Source organism: Pinus tabuliformis, chromosome 8, assembly GCF_031772625.1.
Source record: "Pinus tabuliformis cultivar Carrire ecotype Pingquan chromosome 8, CPIR1, whole genome shotgun sequence".
Lineage (NCBI taxonomy): Eukaryota > Viridiplantae > Streptophyta > Pinopsida > Pinales > Pinaceae > Pinus > Pinus tabuliformis.
The window spans coordinates 405,412,457-405,437,830 of NC_142294.1; the positions used below are offsets into that span (position 1 = coordinate 405,412,457).

The 25,374-nt window shown below is 33.3% G+C and overlaps 1 protein-coding gene across 1 annotated transcript in view; it reads left to right on the forward strand.

Moving 5' to 3' along the window:
* The first annotated feature begins 7,158 nt into the window (after window positions 1–7,158).
* ASD1 (alpha-L-arabinofuranosidase 1) overlaps window positions 7,159–25,374 on the forward strand; it is a 257,521-nt gene continuing 239,305 nt past the window's right edge. The window contains exons 1-2 of the mRNA XM_089372189.1: window positions 7,159–7,447; window positions 7,643–7,898. Coding sequence (XP_089228315.1) covers window positions 7,731–7,898 — 168 coding nt within the window. The 5' untranslated portion in view covers window positions 7,159–7,447; window positions 7,643–7,730. The remainder of the gene's footprint in view (window positions 7,448–7,642; window positions 7,899–25,374) is intronic.

Genomic DNA, 25,374 nt, shown 5'->3' on the forward strand with positions numbered 1-25,374 from the left:
GTTTCTCGCCTTTGACGACAGTTTACATCATTGACTTTCGATCAAAGGATTCCGTGGAGTGTTCAACATCAGAACATCTATTCACATTTCACGGGTTGTGCTTGGTACTTTTAGAACCATTGACATTACTGGTGGTCTCTCTCACGCTTGTTAACAGTTCACATCATCGACTGGTAATCAAGTGGTTTCTAACATGTTCGACATCAAATCATTTAATCACATGCTTAGAATCGTACCAATTCGGGAAGTAGAAGTGAAGACCCTGGATCTAGTTTCTACCATCCAGGCTGCGAGGAGTTTTGTATTCATTATCTATGTAGACTAATCATAAACAGATGGCTGCGTCCATACTGTGTCTACAAAAGTCTATAAAAATGATGTACTGCAAGATCATTCCTGTATCAGAATAGTTAGTCCATTAGTTAAAGTTTTGAATCTGAGTATGGGAATGCCTACCTCAGTGATGATATAATCTTATACATGTATTTTGTGTTGAAAATTGCAGGTTCCAACCAGGTCATCCACAAGTCAATCCTTGAAATGATAAAGCGCTTCACCCTTCCTAGAATTACAAAACATCAATCTATTCCAGGCTTCGCACTTTAGGGGGCAATCTGTTACACTAAAAAATGTCACCTTGACTACTTACAATTAGTATGGCTCAAATCAACAGTCATGCTACCCTCTTAGGCAAGTCTTATGCCTCTGTTATCCATCTCAAACTCAAAGAAGAGAGAAAGTCTTGTAAAAACTATGTTTATCTCTGGGGTCGCAGGTTCTCTCTAGCCTTACCTGCGGGGACGCAGGCCATGTTCACAAAAGCTGCGTCCATGGACGCTCTGTATGTTAAAGGACAGGTGCGTCCTTCTGTAAAAGGCAAAATGCGCAAGTTTTATCTTGAAAAAGTTACTTGTGGTTACTTCTAGAACATTCTAGAGGTCGGTTTGATGAAATGGATGCGCCTCCAGTTGGTTCATGTATCTCTATTAAGAGGGAGCTTATCCCATCAATAAGGGAGCTATCCCACCCATAGAGGGGGATGATCCCATTGATAGTGGACCTGAATAACCTCTTTACAGCACTATAAATAAAGGTATTGAGCCAGAAGGAGGAGAGGTTGGAGCTATACATTTTCTTTGGGTAAATGCTGCAGGATTTAGGTCTTCCATTAGAACCTTTGTGAGGAGAGATTGTCTTTACATGATTCTACTTGGAAGTGGGTGAGCTTTGTCAAAGTAGAGGAAAACACTTGATGGACCCTGGGAGGAACTTGCACAACACCAAGGCCAGGTTGTAAGAGTTTCTTTGTTTCGTTATTAATACAAACTGGTTTATTTTTCTCAATAGCTTGTGTTAATGAGTTATTTCATGTGTTCCTTGGTCTGCATGTTGAATGTGTGTTTTATTATATGAAATACAAGTGCTCGGTAATTGTTTGATTGTTTGTGGTTGCAGGAATTGACTTGAAGGAAGAGCTCATCCGGATTGGCAAGGACGAACTACAACAACATCGTTTTGGAATAAGGTAAGCCTAAACACTTGTACTTTTCATGTTGTAAAAGGTATATTTAGAGAAAGATCACTCCATTTTGTCTTGTTTGTCGCTAGCGAGTTTAGACTCCTAGGGAGGTCAGTTGTGTCAGCCCAAATGACTTTTTCCGCCACGACAGACCCTACCCAATTTCAACCACTTGGGACTATCACTTCACATCGCCCCACCTCACACCTGGAGGTATGGCTGCATGTGCTCGCTCTACGCACTTGGATCTAAATTTACCCCTACTGGAGGTCTCTACATGAGTGGATGCCTCCACTCGGTCTCCTCTCTGCTTCTCCAATTGTGGATGCTCCACAATTGTCTGAGACTGCTTCTGAGGCTTCTTTTGGGGCTGCATGTTGAGAGGTAATTCACTCTCCCTATCAACCACCAAGTCTATAAAATTTCCCTTGCTCCTTAAGGCTTTTCATGCATCTTGCACCTCAAGTGAACACAGGTTATTGGCTCACACACCAATCTATTTCATTTGTCCCGTGATCATGAAATTTTCTGAAAAAAGAGTTGATTTTAAATCGATGATATCTCCCTCATCCAAACTCCAATTCAGACGATTGTTTTTTTCAATTTGGGTATTTTTTCACAAGGAATTCAGATATGCTATTTGTTTTGAAAATTTTCAACCAAAAAATTCATATCTTCTCTGCAAAATCTTCGTCCAAAAAAATTTCTTGCTCTGATACCATGTAGAAAATCGTGTAGATTCACAAGCTCATGCAATGTACCAAATCATAGGACAAGAATACACTTCTAATTTCAACTAGCGGAATCCAATAGATCAATGAAAATAATATGGACATTAAGAAGATAAATTAATGGCACATAACATAAGATGTATCTGGGGAAAACCACAGATCAAAACCCCTACTATCTACATTGCATTCATAAGAAATCCAAGATGAGAATACAATTCTTGTTCTGACAAGAACAATCCCTGCACAAGTATAATCAACTCTCAGCTGACAAGCTAGCTCAAGCCAAATCCTTATCCTATTCTGCAACTCTCCAAGCTCCTATTGCCTTGCACCCTTAGTCAAAGAATTTGGATGCATACAATATGCTCTGCTCTACCTTGAGCTTAACCTACGCAAGTATTTCCTATCCTCCACTTGATGACTACTTTTGGCCAATACTTAGCCAAATTTCCAAGCCTCCCAGCTTCTAATTCTTTGCACAATTCCTGAGAGAATTAGCCAATATTTAAAGGGAAATTCCTCACCCATAACTGCGCAATCCAAAATTAGTTCCTTCTTTGACTGCATGCATGATCTGTATAACTCAAAAAATCATACAACCGATAGTACAATGTCTGTGCACTCTAGTCTCAACTAGGTCTTCCTCTAAACTGACATGCATGAGTTTCTCATGAGGGAATCTTCAGTTAGATGGAGTAGCACCTGAGGATGCACCAGTGCACCAACTCACTACTAATCCTCTACTAGTTCCACAAACAATTAGAACTAATTTAATTGTCCATAACTCAGTAAACTGAGTTAATCTAGTTACAACTCAATTTAAACTCAATCTAAACCCCTAAAACTTAGGGATCACACTTACATGACTTTAGATAGACTTCCAACTCGAAATTCCTAAGTTAACTAAGTCAACTTAACTTAGTTAACTATTACAAGTTGCTATGAGAAAATAATGACAATTTAATTCTCAATTTAATTCAAGGACAAATTAAATTAGAATTTCTAGATGCTACTTTTAACATTTCTTGTTGTTATTTTCAACAGCATCATTTTTTGCTCTAATACGCGTTAGAGGGGCCTGACCATGAGCATTGGAGTGAGGCACGGTAGGGTGGAGAGTTGACAAGAAAAGGACGAAGATGGGAAGAATTGAACTAGAACTATGCTTTGCAATAACCATACCTTGCATGTCACCTAGGGAAAGTGGGGTTATGAGATCCATCTAGAAGCGTGAGAGCTAGAGGCCAAGAATTGGCTCCAAACCCTTCTACATCAAAGCTCCTATTTCCTTCTTGATAATGTTTGTCCTGCAACTCCAAAAGAACCAAACTCTACCGAAGAAGTGTTTGTTCCATTAACACTCCTAATAAAAATATGATTTAAGTGTTGATGGTCTGCATGTGGGAGAGTTTACTCGAGCTTACACATGGAGGGTTGCAAGATTAGACAATCAGCAGGACACGTGCATCGGGCAATCATCTGGGCATGTGCATTGTTTTATCAAGCCTTTAATCACTTATATGGAGATTCTCTTATTTTAAAGTTTCTTTGAACACTCTTAATATTTGTAATGTAATAGTTTTCAATTTCAATAATCAACATTGATCACCAATAAATATGATATTAAACTAAATCAAATTATATACAAACATTCACACATGTTTTAAATATAACTTATTTAATTATGTGAAAATAACATGATCATTTTGGCTATTTAAAAAGTTTGATGTACCATTGCCATAAATTGCACCTTGATATCTCACATCATAATTTAATATTCCATTTTCAATAATCAACATCGATCACCAATAAATACGATATTAAACTAAGTTTAAATTTAAATTATATACAAACATGTAACTTATTATACCTGTCACAGGCAAGATATATTATGTTTAGTTTTTTTGTTTGATTGCCTATTAATTTGTTTTGACTAGAAAAAATTGTAGCCTTCTCCAAAGTTTAACATTAGAAATTGAATTTTGTTATTTTCAATAATGTTTTAATTTATTTATTTTAAATTTCATTGGTTCATCTTCTTACCCTCTTATTGTGTAATGATTGTACTTCATCATCCAAATTGTACTTCATCCTCTAGATTTTAATGAGGTGTACATTGTGACTTTAATAATATTATGGTTTAAGGCCCTTTTCATTCGGTATTTCATATAAAGATGAATACGTTCAATGTCCTTTTCATTTTGTATTTCCTCTAAGGATGAAGTGGCACAATATTTTCCCATCTAGGATGCATGGGTCACAGGTACACTTCCATAAAGCCAATAAATGATATGTTATTCTAAGCGACATTTCTCTCCCTATCCATCATTACCAAGAGGTTTCTTAATATATATTTTTTGGCTAGTTTGCACTCTATTGTTTGTGTCATCAATATTACACGAATTCATCATTCATTGTAGGTACGATATGTGAATTATAAAAATATCTGCTATCTTCGTAGAATTGTTAGTGACCAGAATTTTAAGGGCCCTCAATATTTCTGGAGCTCTAGTTCCATTAATGCACTGGGGCAGTATATGCCAACCCTTGGATTTAGGCAAGGACAAAATCCAAAGATTGACATATATTGCCCTAGTGCATTAATAGAACTATAGCTCCAGAAATATTGGTTGCCACTTTCAAGATAGGAAGATCCATGTAGTAAAAAAACACAAAAGTACGCTATAATTATTCTAAAGGTATATGATGGGTTTTATATTTGTTGTTTTTACTTTGGGAATTTAGCTTTTAAAATCCAAAATAAATTCTACCACAAATATATAACGATGTTTTTATTATTATGTTTAAAATTTTAACATCTTATTATTATTATTTTAGTGGTAATATATTTATTTTTTATTTATTAATAAAATAAAAGTCACTTAATATTTTATTATTTTAATTTTATATAAAATTAAAATTCAATAAATTTGATATTTTATTTTATTAATTTTATATAAAATTAACATTAAATAAATTTTGTATGAGAAAAATATTAGATTTTTTCATATTATATTTTGAAATATTATTATTATTATATATTATTTATATTACAATATTTTTAAAATATTAAAAAAAAAATATTGTTTATTTAAATTTAAATATATAAAAACTTTTTAATATATTTATTTTAATTTTATATATAATTTTATTTAAATTATATATATTTTTATTTAAAATAAATAAATTGTATATAATTTTTGAAGTTAAAGTGAATTTAAAACTTTAGAAATTTTATTTGGGATGAACATGTATCTTAATAAAAAAACTGACATACTAATATTTTAAAATTTTATATAAACTTAAGTGACATACTAAATCAATTCTAATGTTTAAATTAACATATTTTAAAAATTTATATAGATTTTTTATGAGTTGTCATGCTAAATAAATAATAATATTTTATATAAACTTTAAATGTTATGATAATGTTAATATGACAAGTTCCCAACCCTAAGTTCTGCATATTTTCCTTGTCACATCAAAATTCCAAACATAAGCTCCACTTGACTATGTGGCATGCTCAACATTGTTCTACCCATTACTCTAATGAAAGCTCTAGACATTCAAAATTCAAGAAAAACTCTCTAATTACAATAATTGTATAAGGTGGTCCTAAGATAGGAAATTTAATTAGTGTAAAGTGGTCTTAAAACAGGGAATTTAAAGCCAAATTAAAGTAGATGGTTTTTAAAGGAGGCTTTAAACTTAATTTAGTGCATTTGTTTAATGGCACTTTGGATTACATAGAAGGTTAAACCACTGTAGTTTGTTTGATTATAATTATAGAAAGAGTTAAGGGTTTTTTCAATTTTATGATTTCAAGTTTGTTAAAATTTCTTTCAAAATATTATGATTATCTTGTTCTAATTTCTTGTTTTCCAATTTTACCTATTTTTCTTTCAGTTTTAACATACATTTGTATAAGCTACCATTTTACCCAATCTTTTATTTTACCAAATCTTTATAGTTTTGGCCTGCATTTATATAACTTGTTTAATTATATGATGAAATAAACAAGATATTTTAAGTATTTAAAAAGTTTAATTTGCCAGTTTGATGTGCCATTATCATAAATTGCGGCCGAATATCTCACATCATAATTCAATATTCTATTATAATTAATAAATTTAATTTTATCTTTTTAATTCATAAATTTCCAAAAATAAAACTTATTAACTTACTCGTTACTCTTTAAAAAGCTATCCAATAAAGTGTGATCCAATAAAGTGTGATTTAGTAAGATTCCACCTTTGAGTGCTCGCAGTCTGAAAAAAGCCCTCCATCAAACCGAACAACATGTTATAATCCAAAAAACCTAAAATGATACGGTAGCCCAGTTTCCCACGCTTCATATCGAACATTTATTCACTTAAAAAGAATAATAATCCTACCCGTTCCATTTTAAAAATATAAATGTTGGATGATAATGCGATGTCATGATCAGGATTGCTACATCGCTTGGATTTTGCGTCTCATAGGGTCCCGCAATGGCTATCCCAACCTTATGTATCATTTGCTTCATTTACCCAAGCTAACTTAAGTCAGAATCAAGTTTTCCAAGTTTCCTAGTGGGCCAGTCCATTACGGTTAAAGTACTTGCATTTTCTACATTCAAGATTACCCCCATCTGTTAATCATAACGTTGATGGGGTCCAATGCCTTTTACATGCTTAAACCACTCGACATTTAATATAATTTAAGTTACAACCGTCTTCGTCATTTGTGCAAAATATTCACAGGCACGGATAGATGACGTATTTCTGTACAGACTCAATATACTTATTCGTATTCCTCTAAAGCAGGATTCTTGGAAGAATGAGTCATCGCAAGCCTGATTTAACTGGTATACGTATACCCAACGCCGAATGAATGAGTTCTTAAGCTTTCCGTAATGAGTGCACTTCAGCTGGCCAGAGAAAGGCGCAGGAGGGCTCCGCCAAACGTAAAAGCCTAGATTTCCATACGTATCCTTCCTTCATTTGAGGTTAAAGCTTTTTTCCGCCAGATTGCGCTTATAAATCTCCTCGCATTGGTCTGGGAGGGAACACAGCGGACTTAAGATGTTCCTTTAAGCTGCAAATTTAACTGCACTGGGAGCAGAAAGAGTGCTTTGATTAGAAAAGTAGCCGTTGAAGCTCACGAATTCCTGCTTAAATCTTTCATTTTCTATGCACGAATTTCAGGGAATGCGGTTGTAAGTAACAGCTTCAGAATTTTTCGGAAAGAATTTAAAGAAGTGTAGACGGATTTAACACGGAAACCTTCCAAATCTTTAAAGATTGTATTTCGAGTATCTGTTTTGTAATTTGAGGCCCTGAATAGACATATTTTCGTGTATAATGTTGTCTGAATGCTAAGATTGCTGTATTTGTATCAATTTTGTGGTCAGGCACTTTACGAGTTGAACTGAGTTTCGAGCTTCTCGGCTTTGTTCTGGCGTGTGTGTTCTTGCTATTATTGCTCGTTAAAAGCTGAACATGGAAGAAATGTATGGAATTCTGAGGCATTTGATGACCTTTGTTGTCATATGGTGCGCTGTGCTTGGAGTTGGTGCGCAGCAGGAGAACCAGACGATTTCCGTCAACGTGGAAGCAGGAGAGTCCGGCAGACAGATTCCTTCCACTCTATTTGGAATATTTTTCGAGGTATGCCGTTCATTGTCGTAATTTTTATTTATTCAAAGAATTTCTTATTGTTTAATTTGAAAACCTGTAAAATATTTTCAAAGCTGCTGAAAGTCAGTAGTATCTAAAATGAGTGTCATACAGATCAGAAGCACTTCCTTTAAAGGAATAAAGTATGTTCTGCACTTCCTTTAAAGGAATAAAGTATGTTCTGCGGGAATTATCAAAGAAGACCACTGATTCCCGCATTGATGAGCAGATCATCTAAAAATTAAAAGCAATTTAATTAAGCAGACGGAATCTATCTTTTCTATGACAGAATTTTCTGATAGTATGCTGCTAGGTTCTGCGAATGTATTGATCAATTATTTGTTAGGGCTTACCTGTGATAGAAGCTTTGGTTAGGTTGCCTTTATCTGCATAGAGCTTTTCATTTTTCTTAAGGTGTTCTGTGATTTTCTGTCTTCAAGCATATGGCTCACATTTTCCCATCACTGATTGGAACTCAATCTTCCTGTTTCTATGGAGGCCCGGTTCAAATCCTCGAACAAATCTATCATTCCCTTGGGAAGATTCTATTTCGTTAAGCCCATAGCCCATAATGCATGCTTGTAAAAGCATAGAAACCGAACTTTACTAGCCTTGGAGATTAGCTCACGTATATGAGCATTTTCAATTTTGATATAACTTTATTTATAAGTAAGTAATTGTTAAGAGAGATTTTATATAGGAAATAATTTATGCATTCACTAAGTTATTTTCAACATTAGTTTAGTTTTATTTATGAACTATTTCACCCTACTCTATATAATTTTAACTTGTACAAAAATAAATTTTCATTATTAATTAAACATGTACAATTTCAAAGTCTTATTTTTTTAGCATTGCTTTTTTAACAATAAACAAAAAATATAAGAAAATAAATAGAAGTATACCTAATACTCATGTTCGTAGTGTTTTTTTCTTGTTCAATAGTTATTAAAAAATTCCTTGATCCTACACTAAACCAACTTTGGGGAGTTCATCATCAATCATATTCCTATCTATGTAGATGTGTGCAAAAGATATTTTATGAGGAAGTTGGTAACAATACTTGTAGTTCATTAAACAAATGTTGTAAAGTAAAGTTCTTCAATGTTATTTCCCTCTACATCCAATGTATAAGAAGTAGTGAATTACCATAGAGAAACTTTGATTATTTGGCCAATTTTAAAGTCAGTTCAAGGGTCATCCACTCACAAAAAATATTTATTTTTGGCCTAATTCTAGCTTTGAAAAACTTGGATTTTGTGATAAAAAGGGAATTCCTACTACTCCACCCCTAGGTGGGGCTCCTGAGAGGCACCATTAAAGTATTCCCATGAAAGTTCATATATATTATCTCTTCTAGATGATCAATTGATGATTGCTTCTCTTGAGGTTGAGGGAATGAATTCAAAATGTTTAGAGCTTGTACAACGATTTTTACAGTAATGTCTCCTTTCCTTCAGATAGTTATGGGTTCCTTGCCAACCAAAGTCCAAGGGTCAATGTTATTTTATTCTACATCCAATGTATAAGAAGTTGTGAATTTCCATATCTTTGAATATGGGAAACTTTTGATTATTGACCATTTTTAAAGCTAGTTCAAGGGTCATCTACTCACAAAATTATATTTTTTTGGCCCAATTCTAGCTTTGAAAAACTAGGATTTTGTGATAAAAAGAGAATTTCTACTACTCCACCCCTAGGTGGGGTCCCCTTAGAGGCACCATCAAAGTATGCCTATGAAAATTTCATATATATTATCTCTTCCAGATGACCAAGTGATGGTTGCTTCTCTTGAGTTTGAGGGAATGTAGTCAATATATTTAGAGCTTGCACAACACATTTTTATAGTAAAGTCTCTTTTCCTTCAAATATTTTCAAGTTCCTTACCAACCAAAGTCCCCACACATTATTTAAGGAAAGAGCTATAATATTTTTAGTATACTTGTTAACATACCATGACCTTAAATCCACTTTAACACCCTCACATAACTAAACAATTTGGATCCCTATCATCCTCTCCACTTCTTTCCACACATCCTTGTAAAAGACCAAGGCATTGTGATATGTGATTTGTTTCTTCTACTTTGTGACATAAACCACACCATCTAGGACCAACAAATGCCCTTTTCAATAGGATGTCCCAAGTAGTAACACTATTGTTTAATATCAACCACAATTTTTTTTATTTGATTGTACATTTAAGTTTCCATAATATTTTCCACCCCCATTCATATTGTTCCTCTCTTCTTCCCTCAACAAGTGTTGTATAACCTACTTTTCACACATAATCCCCTGAAGGGTTTAGGGACCATAATAGTTGATCGTCCTCCTCTATGATTTTGACATTGTTGTCTTAAAACAAACCTATGTACCATTTCCATTCAACAACAAACTCTTCCTTAATACATAACTCCCTCCAGGTCATCCGTTATTGTGTCCAAATGTTTGATCTTTGCTTCTTGGCATCCTGTCTTAGCATTACGCAACCTTTGTTTTCTATGTCCAAAATCAATTGTTATGACAATCTATGTCTCCCTGTATTTACCACCCGTGGATCTAGTCCTATCTAAACTCAATCACATTTGCTAGTTTTCCATACTAACCAACTATCCACCAAATGGAAAGCATATATTAGCACTTTCCACATCATTGATACATTTTGTGCTTGCTTTGGAGGTTTTCTAACCCATTCCTCCACTATATATGGTGTAACTTATTTTACTTTAATTAGATGAACCCATAGACTAGTCCCTTGACATAATCTTCACATATATTTTGTTGTCAAATGCTTTTAAGAAGAATCATTTTTTAAATCCCCATCCTCCATTTTTTTTAGAATGGCTAGTTTCTTCCATGAGGTTGGAGTAAAGACTCTTTTCTTATTGTCCCTATACAAAATATATCTATAGAATATATTCCTAATGACTTCCATAACCCCTTTTAAGAGCTATGCCATAGACATTTAAAGAACAAGTATTGCTTCTAACACAATTTTTACCACTACAAGGCATCCTCTTCAAGAGATCCATCGATTACATCATGTATTTATCCTCTTTTTCACTTTTGTTGTTAGCCATTGTCAATCCATTTATTTTATTTTATTTATTTATACATGTTTGGCTTCAAATGGAAGCTCAAGTACTTTAATCCCATGTCTAGGTTTGTACATTTGGAAAGAAGAATTTGTGAGATATAATTTGTTTTGTACTTAGGAAAACCCTATAGTGAGAGGGTTGATTCTCTAGACTTATTTTCATTCTTATTGTCTTGCAAAATAAATCCATTGTGACCTTAAACTTCTCTACAACCTTTCTTTATCCCTCACAAAAAATTAAGATTTCATCAACAAAAAGAAGATGTGCAATGTTATAGGATTGATTAGAGATAACCGCTTTAAAATTTCCATTGTCTAAATCCTCTCTTAGCAACATGTTCAATCCTTCAAAAATTAAGAGGAAAAGGAGAGGGGATAAGGGTACATCCCTATCTTAAGCCTTTTCCTAGCTTGAAGAAGGGTGATGTTGCCCCATTAATCATCACAACAAATGTTATAGGATTGATTGGTGATAACCCCTTTAAAACTTCCATTGTCTAAGTCCTTCCTTAGAAACATATTCAATCCTTCAATAATTAAGAGGAAAAGGAGAGGGGATAAGGATACATACCTATATTAAGCCTCTTCATAGCTTGAAGAAAGGTGATGTTGGCCCATTAATCATCACAACAAAAGAGGTAGGTGTTATAAATTCATTACTCATACTACATATGGTGACAAATCCTACATGAATAAGAATAAACATGAGATAAAGCTAGCTTAGCCTATCATAAGCTTTGGAAAGGTACATTTTCACCACCATTGAATTTTCATTCCGAATGGATTCCTACATGAGAAATCCATATAGCCTCATGAATTTGTTTTCCTTCTAAGTACCCAAATTGTCTTAAAAGATGTCCCTTGACAACACCTTCTTTAATCTCCTAGCAACTACCTTGGAAATGATTTTGTATATACAATGGCATAAAGAAATTGTTTTATATTTTAAAGGATGAAGGATTGTCATTTTTTGAAATCAATTCAAGAAAGGTAGTATTGAAAGCTCTAGGCATATTTCCTATTGTTCTAGAAGCCTCAACCACCCTTAAATTTTCTCTTATAAACTCAAAGAACACAATAAAAAAAATTCATGATCTGGCCATTCAGCCTTGGGATTTTGTTCCTCTAGAAACTTTGAAGAATCAAATACAATTATTATTTCCCAATTTCCTTTACTATGCTTGGTTGCCCTCAGAATTTACAAACCTTGGGAAAGAATTTGACATTTTTATAACCTCAACAATGGTGACTTGAGTTCCTTCTTTGAAGAGAGATGAAAAGTAATATACACATTCTTTTTCTATCTCCTTAAATTTGTTTCCAATGTACCATATTTTGTTTCTATTTTCTAGATTGAGTTAATATTCTTCTTCCAATTTACATATCTATGGAAAAAATTGGTGTTGTCATCTCTTGCCTAATGCCATAAGGCTCTACTTTTGAGGCTCCATTTATTTTCTTTTTGCAAATGTAATTTCCTCTATTTGTCCCATAACCTTTTTACCTTTGTCTTCTATTCCTCTATTAAATATTTAAAATATATTGTAGTATATTGTGTTTCCAAAGATTCCTCCACATCCCTAAAGTTTTTTCATTCTTCTACTTTTCGTCCTTTACCCATCTTATAGCTATCTTTTTGGCCATTTTTATATTTTTATGGAAATAAATGGGTGTAGATTTTATCAAAATTCCATTGAATGGCACCCATAACTATTTTAACTTATTTATGAACTCCTCTTCCTTCATCCATTCTAGATTAAATTTGAAAGGGATAGTAGGTTTCTCCTATGCAAGAGATATTTCCAGCATGGTTGATGATGGTTTGAGTTCCCTCCTAAAGAGACATGTTATTGACAAAATTAGTAGTCTTGTTAACATTTGATAAGATGATAGGGTGACACCACACAAAAGAAGTCTCGTTGGCATGAGTCCCCATTCTTTAGAACAACCCCTATGAAACCATGGGAGGCTTCCTTACAATCACAAAACTCTCCACCATAGGGTTAATAAACCAATGCCTTGTAATTCCTATTGGGTGATGAAGTCTAGGAGTTATTTTAGGGAACTTGTTGATATGAAGATGATTTCTTATTGCATAGAACTGCATACTAGTGAAGAGCAACACTCAAACCAATAATAAATATACCTTAAAGATGTTACAAAGGTTGAGTGTGAAGAGCCCTTACCAATCTTGAAATGAAGTACCTAGATAGATACCTTAGTATATGGACGAAAATGAAGAAATTGTTTGTTGCCTTGCAATTTCAGACTTGCAAATATGCAAGAAAATGTAGAAAGCAACAGGTTATAACCCACTTTGTGGCCACCCACAAGCCCCAAAATGATCAAGATGGATGTGTCTATAGGTTGGAAGTGTTAGGGTATTGAACAATGAAATAATTGAACCTCCAAGCACTTCAAAACAATGACTAATAAGAGAGATATTCAAATCTAGAGTTTACTCAATTTGAGGGGTCACATCCCCACAAGGGTTAAAACCCACATTTCTATTATTACATATTTTTATTTTCAGTGAGTTGGACATTAATTTCTCACTTCTAAAAATGTTCAAATACAACCCAAAAGAATAAAATGAAAGGGTTTGAAGAGGTGTAACTTTAAGTTCAAAACCCTTTTGGAATGGTTTTACTTACCTTTTGAATTTATTGATATAAATAGAAATTACAGACCTTGAAAACCCTTGTACAACCACTTGAATTGCTTATAATCAACGCTTTTGGCATAATACAAGAAACTATACCTTCATTGGGCCAATTATATATGCCTTAAAAGAAACCCAAGTGAAAGAACTAGGTGAAACGTATGAATTTAAGCCCAAGCTAGTGAAATTTTTTGGTTTTCTGTATTTATTTTTTTCTTTTTTTCTTTTGAATATTATAATTTTTGAAAAATATTTAGGATTTTGAAAATAATGGAGTTGAAGTGAAGCTTACCTTTCCCTTCTAATTACCGCTTCCAATGTTGGATTGTGATCACAACCCCTTCAAATTGGCCTTATTTTTTTTGGGAAAAGAAGTGAGTTTAGAGTCTTGGACTAGCCGCCCCCATTGTTGTCTAAGATTTTGATTAGTGCCCAAATCCAACTAAGAGTGATTTCTTTGTGAAATACATTTGGCTAAATGGATCAACTACGAGATTAAGAGAACTCTTGTCCTTGAAGGAGGAACCCCCTATAAGGGTTTTCCTAGCAATGAAACTTTCAAAATCCTAACCCCAACAAGGATGAAGTGAGGTCTAATGACCTATACTTCTTCCTCCATGTGACTTAGCAGTCCCTTAATGGATCGATCCAATAGATTTGTTTAACTTGGAAAAAACTTGCAAAAATTCTTATGCAAGCACAATATCTAATAATAAAATCAAGAAGAGAAGAAGAGAATAGCCAATCCAAAAGACGACATGTTTGCACCAAATGAAGTTCTTAATATGGTGTAATGATCTCACATTTGCACAACACACAAATAAGGTGAGGGATTAGCCTTATATAAAAAATAATAATAGTTAGTTTGAAATCCTCTCCCAAAATAATGATTTTACTTGGAATCCACATACTAAAGACAAAGTCGTTACAATAATTATGTTTTCATTGCTTGAAACCCTCATAAGGGAGGTGATAAATTTCTCCAAAGCAGGAGGTAGCTTCATAAGTAGCTCTAATAAAGCCTCATATAATGTTGATTAACCTTCAAAATATGCCTCAAGTGAAGGCCCATGCCCATACTACAAGTCAAAGAACTTCCATGAAGCATGGGAATGACTTTCCAAGCTCAAAAATGAATAAAAAAACCCCCAACAAATAAAGTGATGTCAAACATAAGAGAATGACTTCCCTTAAAGATGTAACCTTCCACTCAAAATTGGCTTGAAATAACTTGAAATAATTTTTAGATTCCTTAGGAGGCCCAATCGTTTTCTTTCCTTGCTCAACATCTCTTTTGGGATGTCCCACGACTTCTCTTTTAAGGTTGATTTGGTCCTTTGACTTGATTATAGATCCCATTTTGCCCTTTTCCTTGTTCCTTTGTTTTTTGATTGAGTAATTTGACCTTTTCCTTCATTAACTTGGTCCAAATTTCACTCTAAATTGTTTTGAAGGCTCTCCTAGCCTTCACACATGTGGTTTCCCTTTGAAAAGATAGCTCCAAGTATAGATCTCCAATGCCTTTCTTGATTTACCAATTTCAAGACATGGGTTATATTGCGAAAAATTGTAGACACCTTTTGATACCTTTCTTGCCTTGTTTGACCAATATTGGACCCTTTTTTTCCTTAAAAGGGTCCACATGTACCACAAAATGAGGATGGCCCTCTTTGATTGAGAATATGTCCTTTATTGCATTAACATTTATTAAAAATTTCAAGAGGCACATCAAGTATAAATTATGATGAGCACTTTGAGCCTTCATTGACTTTTGACCCTCGAGACCATGTACATAGGGATCCACAAATTGCCCTGGCAATTGTGAAATGTGAGACTTCCATGTGGAAAAACTAAGCTATGAAGAATATACCAGGGCCCAAGAATGCATACAAACTTAATAAAACAACCATGTGAGAAAGACACGTGCACACGAGACATGTGGTTGGACTAGCCCTAGAATGTGCAATCACCTCTACAAAACCAATGGTTCATCTAAACCATGAGTACGGGAAGATTCACCCTAAGTCCTATGATCCTATATAAGACGAAAATAACTAAGAGTGGATAATAACGAGACTGGACATGATCAACCATAATGGACCTAGGATACTATAATACATGACCTCCACATGGTCTACAAGGCTTTTGACTTGCATTTTTTGGGATTACAATGGTGCTTGCAAAAAATGAAAATGTGCATATGTATGCTCGCTAAAATGAGGGGTAACAAGACCCATTGTTTAATTATATTTGCTTCATTAAGAAATTGCTCATTTATCAAGAAATGATCAAGTCTCTTGATATATGAGCCTCCTAGTTCTTTGTTGGTCTAGGTAGGGGTGAACTTTGTGGGTTCCACATCTAATATATCTAGTTTTGATTTTTTCAAAAGGTAACCTAAAATATAGTCATGATGAGTTGGTAGTCCCCAAATTTCTAAGGTTTCTAAAGTAAAGTTTAGACATGTTCCCAAAAACACTAAACCAGAGGGTGAGCAATTTTTATTGAAGAATATGTCTTAATAATCCACTATGCCCATGTACAAATCATATACATTCAGAATTTAAATTTATTTTCCAAGTCTAGAGAAAATAAATTTGTCCCTAGTCATGAAGTAAAAGCCTAGGAATTTGAAAGCATAAAATAACACTTCTTCCACCACATAATGCTCCCCTAGAACCTCCCTATATCATCAATATAGCTAAATTTCCATCTTGTAAAATTTTCTAACAAATACTAAGTAATTTTGCCCCCCATTAATCTCAAGTTCTTAAAGAATAATGATAGAGGAATTGAATGGCTCTGCCAATCTTTTAAAGATAGTTTTTTTTTAGGGGATGACTAACCCTTGACAATTTAAAGTCGTCATAATCATTTTGAGCCATCTTTTGGGATATTTTCTCTAAGAGCCCCAATTAATAATAACTTGTAGTATACCTAGGGGGATATTATGGGGTATAGAGCGAGGTACCCAAAGGAATAATGTAATAATGTGATGGGCCATAGTTAATAAATAAAGTGGTTAACCCGCTTCATGTAAGGGACCAAAAATAGTTAGGAATAATGTGATAAGCCCATTGTATTAGATATATGGTATTGAGATACCCATGATATTGTATGTATGAAGCCTATATAGAGGCTAGAAGCTCCCCATTGAGAGAGGTCAAGGATTATTTTATTGGCAAGCATATGTCTTGTGGAGTGTTCTCCTTCCTTAAGGAGTGATTGTATGGTGTTACCCTACCTCAAGGGTTTTTATCAATAAAGAAGCATTTTCATGTTATATTATTGGATCGATCTTGTTATTTATGGACTTATTTTCTATTTTCATATATTTTTAGGTCAGATCTACTAGAAGTGGTATCAGAGCACTTTCTTGGGCGAAGATGGGGAGCAATTTTTTTTCATTTTTTGTAGGAATTTTTGGGCGACGGGTTTTCAGATCATATCTGAAACTTTTGATGCAAAATTTGCAAACAAAAACACCATATCTATATTCCATGTAAAAAAATACCCAATTTCAAAAAAAAAAATGTTAAATTGGACTCTGGATGAGGGAGATATCGTTGATTTAAAATCAGCTGTGTTGCAGAAATTTTGCTGACGATAATTCGTGGACGACGGCTCTCCTGTCAATTTTCGAAGTTTTGTGCAGAATTTAAGAAACCATATTGTTGATCTGATCTCCTCTTGAAAAATGACCCAATTTGAAAAAAAATCGATCGAATCAGAGTCTGGATGAGGGAGATATCGTTAATTTAAAATCAGTTCTTTTTTTCAGAAATTTTTATGACAGCGGGATAGTTGCAGCGCGAACCTGAAATTCCGGAGTACCCAAATCGAGATTTCTATCACTTAAGAAGATGTAGAATGGTCGTTCTATTTCATAAATTAGGTTATAATAAGGTTTCTGAGCCATATTGACAAAGTTATGGCCCTTTTAAATTTGCCGCATAAAGTAGGTATTTTTTTTTCAAAACCCTCATTCTACTTCATTGCTTCTAGCAAGATGTTTTTTACAGGAAAAGATAATGGTCCTACTATTAAAGAATTCATAAAATATCTTAAGTCAATATATCCGAACCTTTGGAAAGGGATGTCATGGCTTCATTTTAAAGATGGGGTGGCCAAATGGTGGAACTCACTTGACAACAACAAATTGCTCAGCCTTCCTAATCAAGAATTTGAAAAATTCCTTTTGGACAAATGGTCTCATGCTAGAAAGCAGGCAAATGGGACACATAAGGAGTTATTTTCTGATGGTATCTCCTTATTACAGGTTCATGGATGTATTCAGAAGGAGAAGATCATTGTGTCTATCAATCTTAGTTGCAAGTATAATTTTATTAATGTTCATTTGGCTAAAAAATTGCAAGTCCCAACCAAGCAAATGGCGCACACATAAGTTAATAATGAGGAGGTGCAAGTTTATAAAGATTTAAAGATTTCTATGGATAAGTATGTATTGTATTTTGATTTTTATGCTTCAGATATGGCTAATGTGAGTGTTGTTTTGGGATAACGTTGGATGGAATCTGTTGGTACTATCAATATTAATGTGTAGAAGAAATTCCTGAAGATTTGGTATAAAAAAAAATAAAATTACATTACAAGATATTTCCATCAATAAACAGGTAGAGTCCAAGGAGGCTGAAGCAGAAAATGTCGCAGGTACTGACACATCAAATGGGGAGTCCGTGGTTGAAGTAATAATGGAAGATAAGCAACAACCACAGACACCACAACAGGTAACAAATACCAATCAGGCTCCATTAGGTGGTGAATTAAAGAAAGATACACCATTGGTTAAATCTTCAGTATATCACCACCCACATCACCCAGCAAGAAAACATCCAACAAGATGGAAATGGATTAGCAACAAGGACAACAACCAATGCACGACAGATAGAGAGGTGTGACGATTCACCCACAACATATCAACAAAGAGGAATTGCCAGGATCAACTCCCATCTCAGGCATGTGAGGCACTGGCTAGATCGAGTAATCACCTGTCTCTAGGATGGCTAGATGCACGTGCATGGTACAAGTGGACTACTCTTTTGAGTAGATCTTATTATTTGTGTTCTTCTTTTGTTTCAGGGATGAAACATGTTTAAGGGGGGTGGAATGTAGTATACATAGAGGGGATATTATGAGGTATAGAGAGAGGTACCCAAAGGAATAATGTAATAATGTGATGGGCCATAGTTAATAAATAAAGTAGCTAACTTGCATCATGTAAGGGACCACAAATAGTTAGGAATAATGTGATAAGCCCATTGTATTAGATATGTGGTATTGAGAGACCCATGGTATTGTATGTATGAAGTCTATATAGAGGCTAGAGACTCCCCATTGAGAGAGGTCAAGGATTATTGTATTGGAAAGCATATGGCTTGTGGAGTGTTCTCCTTCGTTGAGGAGTGATTGTATGGTGTTACCCTACCTCAAGGGTTTTTATCAATAAAGAAGCATTTTCATGTTATATTATTGCATCCATCTTGTTATTTCTGGGCCTATTTTCTATTTTCATATATTTGTAGGCCAAATCTACTACAAGTGGTATTAGGTCATATCTATTGCATGGTACCAGTGGACTACTCTTTTGAGTAGATCTTATTATTTGTGTTTTTCTTATGTTTCGGGGACGAAACATGTTTAAGGGGGATGGAATGAAGTATACCTAAGGGGGATATTATGGGGTACAGAGAGGAGTACCCAAGGGAATAATGTAATAATGTGATGGGCCATAGTAAATAAATAAAGTGGTTAACCCCCATCATGTAAGGGACCACAAGTAGTTAGGAATAATGTGATAAGATCGTTTTATTAGATATACGGTATTGAGAGACCCATGGTATTGTATGTATGAAGGCTATATAAAAGCTACAGACTCCCCATTGAGAGAGGTCAATGATTATTGTATTGGTAAGCATATGGCTTGTGGAGTGTTCTCCTTCCTTAAAGAGTGATTGTATGGTGTTACCCTACCGCAAGGGTTTTTATCAATAAAGAAGCATTTTCATGTTATATTATTGGATCGATCTTGTTATTTCTAGGCCTATTTTCTATTTTCATATATTTGTAGGTCAAATCTACTACATAATTGCTTTCCTGTAACCCTTGGTTTGAGATTATATTTTGATAATTTGATTGAAGGGAGGATTTTATTGGTCTTCATACTTTCTAATATTTTTCCAATAATGACCAAGGGCTTTAATCCCATGGTCCCTTCTATTGGGCCCTATTCTACCCCAAGAATAAGGATAAGTGGTGGAGGCTTAGGGATATTTATTCCCAAGAGACTTTCTATGGAATCCTTCAAAAGTTCAATTTTCTAATTTCCATAATGAAAACCCATGTCCCAAAAATAAGATTTTCATTTGATTTCCTTTTATTCAAATATGGAGACAATGAAATCTTACCTAAAATAGGCAATCCTTCCTTTCTTGTACGAATGGCTTCCATTAATTAGTCCTTAATTTGGTTGGTGTTTGATGATTGAGATAACACTCCCAAAAGCCCCTTCTTTAGACAATTTGTGGTGCTAATTCCCCCGTAGATTCAACTATATCCTCAAATTTATACTCTTCACCATTAGGGCATCCTTGTCATCAATGTCAAAATATTTTCTTTGAAAGTGAAAGAGCACTCCACTATTAGGTTACATAGCAATGCTAATAAACACATTTGAAGGGCATGCATTCCTAGTCTATTTTTAACCAATATTGATTCTATCCAAACCTATTATCCATAGTTTGCGCCAATTTTTTTCTAATGTCCAATCTAACTAGGGCATGAGAGATACCTAGGTAACCAATGTCTTTGAAAGACATGTTTGCCTCATAATAGGTGCAAAGTGCATTCTCAATTTCCTTGAAATGCCTTTGACCACAAAACCAGCATAAGCCTTGGGATATTGACAAAATAACCACTCGTAGATCTAATGTCTACATTGATATTTCATTTCTTAAGGAAGAGTGGTTAGGCTCCACATTTCCATTTTTTATGTAGGTTAATTTTAGCTTTCGTAGAGTCTGGAAAGTCAAGACCATCCATCCTCTTACCAATAAAAGGGCACATGAATTATAACCTAAAATAGGTTCAAATTTTATCTGTCCATAATTTCAGGATTTAATATTCATTATCCTACTTGAAAATTGACCCACTATCACTAGGTTTTCCATCCCAATAATCTTGTTTAGCTTTGTCTTCCTGCCCAGGAGTAAATTGACTAGTTGTTGTTTTGCCTTGACACATTTCTTCACTTTTGTTGCTTTATATTATTTTTGTCATTTTCTAGGAATTGCACTTGCACTCCCGCGTTGTATTCATATGATTTGTGTTCTTCGACCCCATTGACATACTATTATGGTAATTCGCCAAACATTAATAAAATTATCATATCTTATCTTATCTAAGATTGAATATGTAGAGCCACTAATGAGATTAAAATTCAATTGATTTCCCATGAAACCTAACTTTTTTTATACTTGAAAATGGTTTCTAAGCCATAAAATTGTGGAGCAATGTCATTACACTTCTCTTCTAGGGTAGATATGTCATTGCATATTATTTTCTTTCCTAAAATCCTCTTGCTTAGCAGTGCACTGGGATAATGGCCAAATGTCTTGTATATTTGGCTTGGCATAACTATTCGTAGGGTTTCTTGATTGATGGTTATGATTCACAGTGAATACATCACCTAAAATCAACCACTTATACTCTGTCAAATCGCTAACTCATGTAGCATAATCAGATAAGGCCCATGCCAACTTCTCAACATTGGCGATCCTCTCTTCTTCCAATAGATTAGACTTTGAAAAAATGAGTTTCTGTGGACCCAGCCTAGCATCGAGAGGGTTTAGTTTGGTCCTCTGTATAGTTTATCACTTCATCCTCTAGACTTGACATGGAGGTGGACTCCCTAACCTCAAATCCCCCTCACTAATAATGAAAGATGTATGTAGTGGAAACCCTAAATCTCCATCCTTTGCAACTGCTCCGTTGTAGAGTGATGTAACATCCAGACACTTAGTGAATCTACTATACATAAGGTGTGATCTTTTAGGTAGATTTAAATTGTCTACGAGCTTCTTACATTGACATCATATTAAGAATGGGCATTCTCTTCCATGATCAAATCTAAGAGTTCAATAAAAAATTTAAACCTTAACAAATTCACAATAAATTTAACTACTTATTATAAAACCTCAATTATTAAAACTTTTATAAATTTACATTAAAAACATATATATTAATATCATATTTATTTTTATTAATATTTAAAAAATTATAATAATTATAGTATACATTTTTCTTTAATTTTATATATTTTTTAAAATTTAAAATAATAATAATAACACAAACAAAAAAAATAATAATAAAAAACATAGGTTAATATTCTGTTAAAAAATTTATGTAATTGCATATGATAAAAATTTATCTTCACATAACAACAATTATAATATAATTTCAAATCCAAATTTTAAACTTCATATCAAATAGTTTTTCCTTTAATTTATACTATTCAATATTATTTTCCACTTTGGTCTTTATTGTCTTACATTAACATATCTAGTCTGTCCGATACACTATCATTTTGCACTTTGGACTTTATTCCTTTTTAATATTAAGATATATGGCAAATCCGACATTCTTAAAAGATTCACAACATATGTCCTTTTTTACTTATATCTTAATTATGAAAGCATACAACTTCACTAAATATGCTCTTATACTATTTATAACCTCCCCCAATAAAGAAATTCATTCATGAAAAGAGAGATGGCGACCGCTTTGATAATGCCGGCAGATCGTGTTACAGTGGTTAATAACTATTTTAGGATCCCAATCCTCTGTTTACATTACTTAATTATATGCAAGTATTAGATATAGCTCATGGACATTGGGGGGTGGCCCAAATATGCTGCAGTGCAGTTCTGCAGGATTCGATAATGGTCGGGGGCGTGTAAACCGACCACCCCGACGATTACAACATGCACTCATGGATATTAGATTATACTGTTGGATATTAGATTATACTGTGAGCAAAAGACTTAAAGTGTTTGGGATAAGTGGTTTAAGTTAATTAACAGATTATCGGATTTGATTTGTGATTTGAGAAATAGTGATTGTGAAGTATTTAAAAAATAACTGAATAAGATATTTCATTATCATTTATTTTATGACTAATCAATTTTATATTATATTATACTTTTTCCAGTACGAAAAAAACTTGATTGTATTATGCTAGATAATTATATAAATTCCAAAAACATCTCAATAGTCTGATATGAAAAATACTCCTTAACCTATACAAAACTGTAGAAGAAACAAAAGTAATGCAGATATTTCTACAAGTCCAATATTCCACTAGTACTAAAAGTCCAATATTCCACTAGTACTAGTGAAGAAACATATTATATTATACTTCACCTTATTACTTTTTTTTGGGATAAAAATAATCAATTAGCAAAATAATCATTTTATCATACAAATTTAGAAAAACAATCATTTTATCATACAAAATTGCCCTCACACTATCATACAAAATTGCCCTCGGCATGTTTTGAAATTTAAGAGTTTATCTCAACTACACCCGTACATGCACCTAACCTAACCTACCCAACCTAAATTACCGTGTTTTGATTAATGCTTCTTACGTACTAGTCAGTTATTGGTTTAGTATTATATTGAGTGGCCCCTTAAAGGGAAAGTGGTGCCTGGACGGGTAAATGGAATCCATATCACTAAGTAGTAAGGAAGATTTACTTATAATACTTAATTTCCACTATATTACTCAGTAGTGAGGAGGATATATATTTTTTAATTTATTTATTTATTTTCCACTATATTACCCAGGCGTAAAAATATCATATATGTGACCAATGTCAACTGATGTCTTTTTCTAATCACGTGTACCGTTGTTTCCACTTCCGTGGGGTTACATGCGTACATGATTTCATTAAATTTGCCCTCACTAGATACAAGGATCGATATTGACACCCAATATTTAAACGATTCAACGTGTCATCGATTTGGTACATAGCCAAACCCGATATCTATTGAGATTCTACCAATTCCATATTTATATTATTAATAAAAAGAAATTAACATAGAGACACAAGTTCCTATCAAATTTAATATTTGAATGAAAGAAAAATAATATATATTTAAATGGATCTTTATAAAAATTGTAAAATTTGGTATATTTGTCTTTTGAATATATATTAAAACAAAAATATTATTTCTTAATTTTATATAATATTTGAATGAAAGAAAAATAAAATATATTTAAATAGATTTTTATAAAAATTGTAAAATTTTGTATATTTGTTTTTTAAATATAAATTAAAACAAAAATATTATTTCTTAATTTTATTATTGTAAAATAGGTAATTTTTTTCAATTGAAAATTATTTTATTTCATCTCCACGCAAAAGTGAAAAATGGAGAGTTGGTATTATAATAATCCTTCGTAATATTGTGGTATAAGGGGCGCCTCAAATGTGGTGAGACTAATTATGTTGTTAAAGAGTTTTGCATTTTTTCAATTATCTAGAAAAGGAAAAATATTTATGGAACTTTGCATTTATGAGTAGATTATAGATCTAACTAATTTTTGAGATATTTGTAATTTACTTTTTTGTTATTATGATATTGTTTTAGAGTTTCACATTTTGATGAGAACTTTGCTCATAAAACTTTACTTTTAAGGATAAGTCATTGATTTACCTTTGTTTCATTATAATATTGTTTCAATTTATTGTCTTTTTATACCCAATGTAATAAATTTTAAGTTAATATGTATATTTATTTCTATATTTTTTATATTTTTTAAAAGGTCAATAAATTTTAATTTAATATGTATCATTATTTCTATATTTTCTAATTTCATTACATTAAGGTCAATTAAGCATACACATCCGTCCTAAAATTATTTAACCATTTATAAGGAGAGACGGCCATTTGTAAACACCTCCATTTATATAATAATTATGGTATATTGTCACTTATGTGTTGTCACAAGTAAATCTCTCGCAACCAATGTAGGGTACTTCCAATATAAAATGTGATTTTATAGTTATAAAAACTATTCCAAGCACAACATGCCCAAAAGAAGGAGAAGATTGAACAATATTCATGGCTAAATGAGAAGGGGAAGGTTGAACAATATCTATGGAAAATTTATAGAAGATGTTCACAAAATATAATTAGGATATATTTAATTTATAGAGGAGGTTCACAAAGTATAGTTAGGAGATATTTAAGGATTTTTTTAACCTCCATTATTTAAAAAAAAGAATAATAAAAATCATTTATATTTATTTTTTATTATATAAATATTTTGTGAAAACCCATTGAACACTTGCCCTCATTTAGAGGATGGTATCTAAGGTACTCAAGGTCAATACTCCCCTCATTTTGAGAATGGTATCTAAGGTATCTGTTGTAGCGGCTACAACCATCCTCCAAAATTTTTCCTTAGCTTCGTTTTGGAGCCTCCCTACCAACCATCTTTAGCAACATGTCTTGCACTGCCCAAGTACTTATGCTTTCAGTTGAGTTTCTTTGGCTTATCAGATTGTGTTCGCGAAACTTGTTTTCCTTTCACCCGCAAGCTGACCTCCTGTGACTTGGTCTTCAACCAATTCTTGTGCTGACTTAGAGAATTGCGCAGGACTGGAGGGCAACCAGCCTTGCTCTCC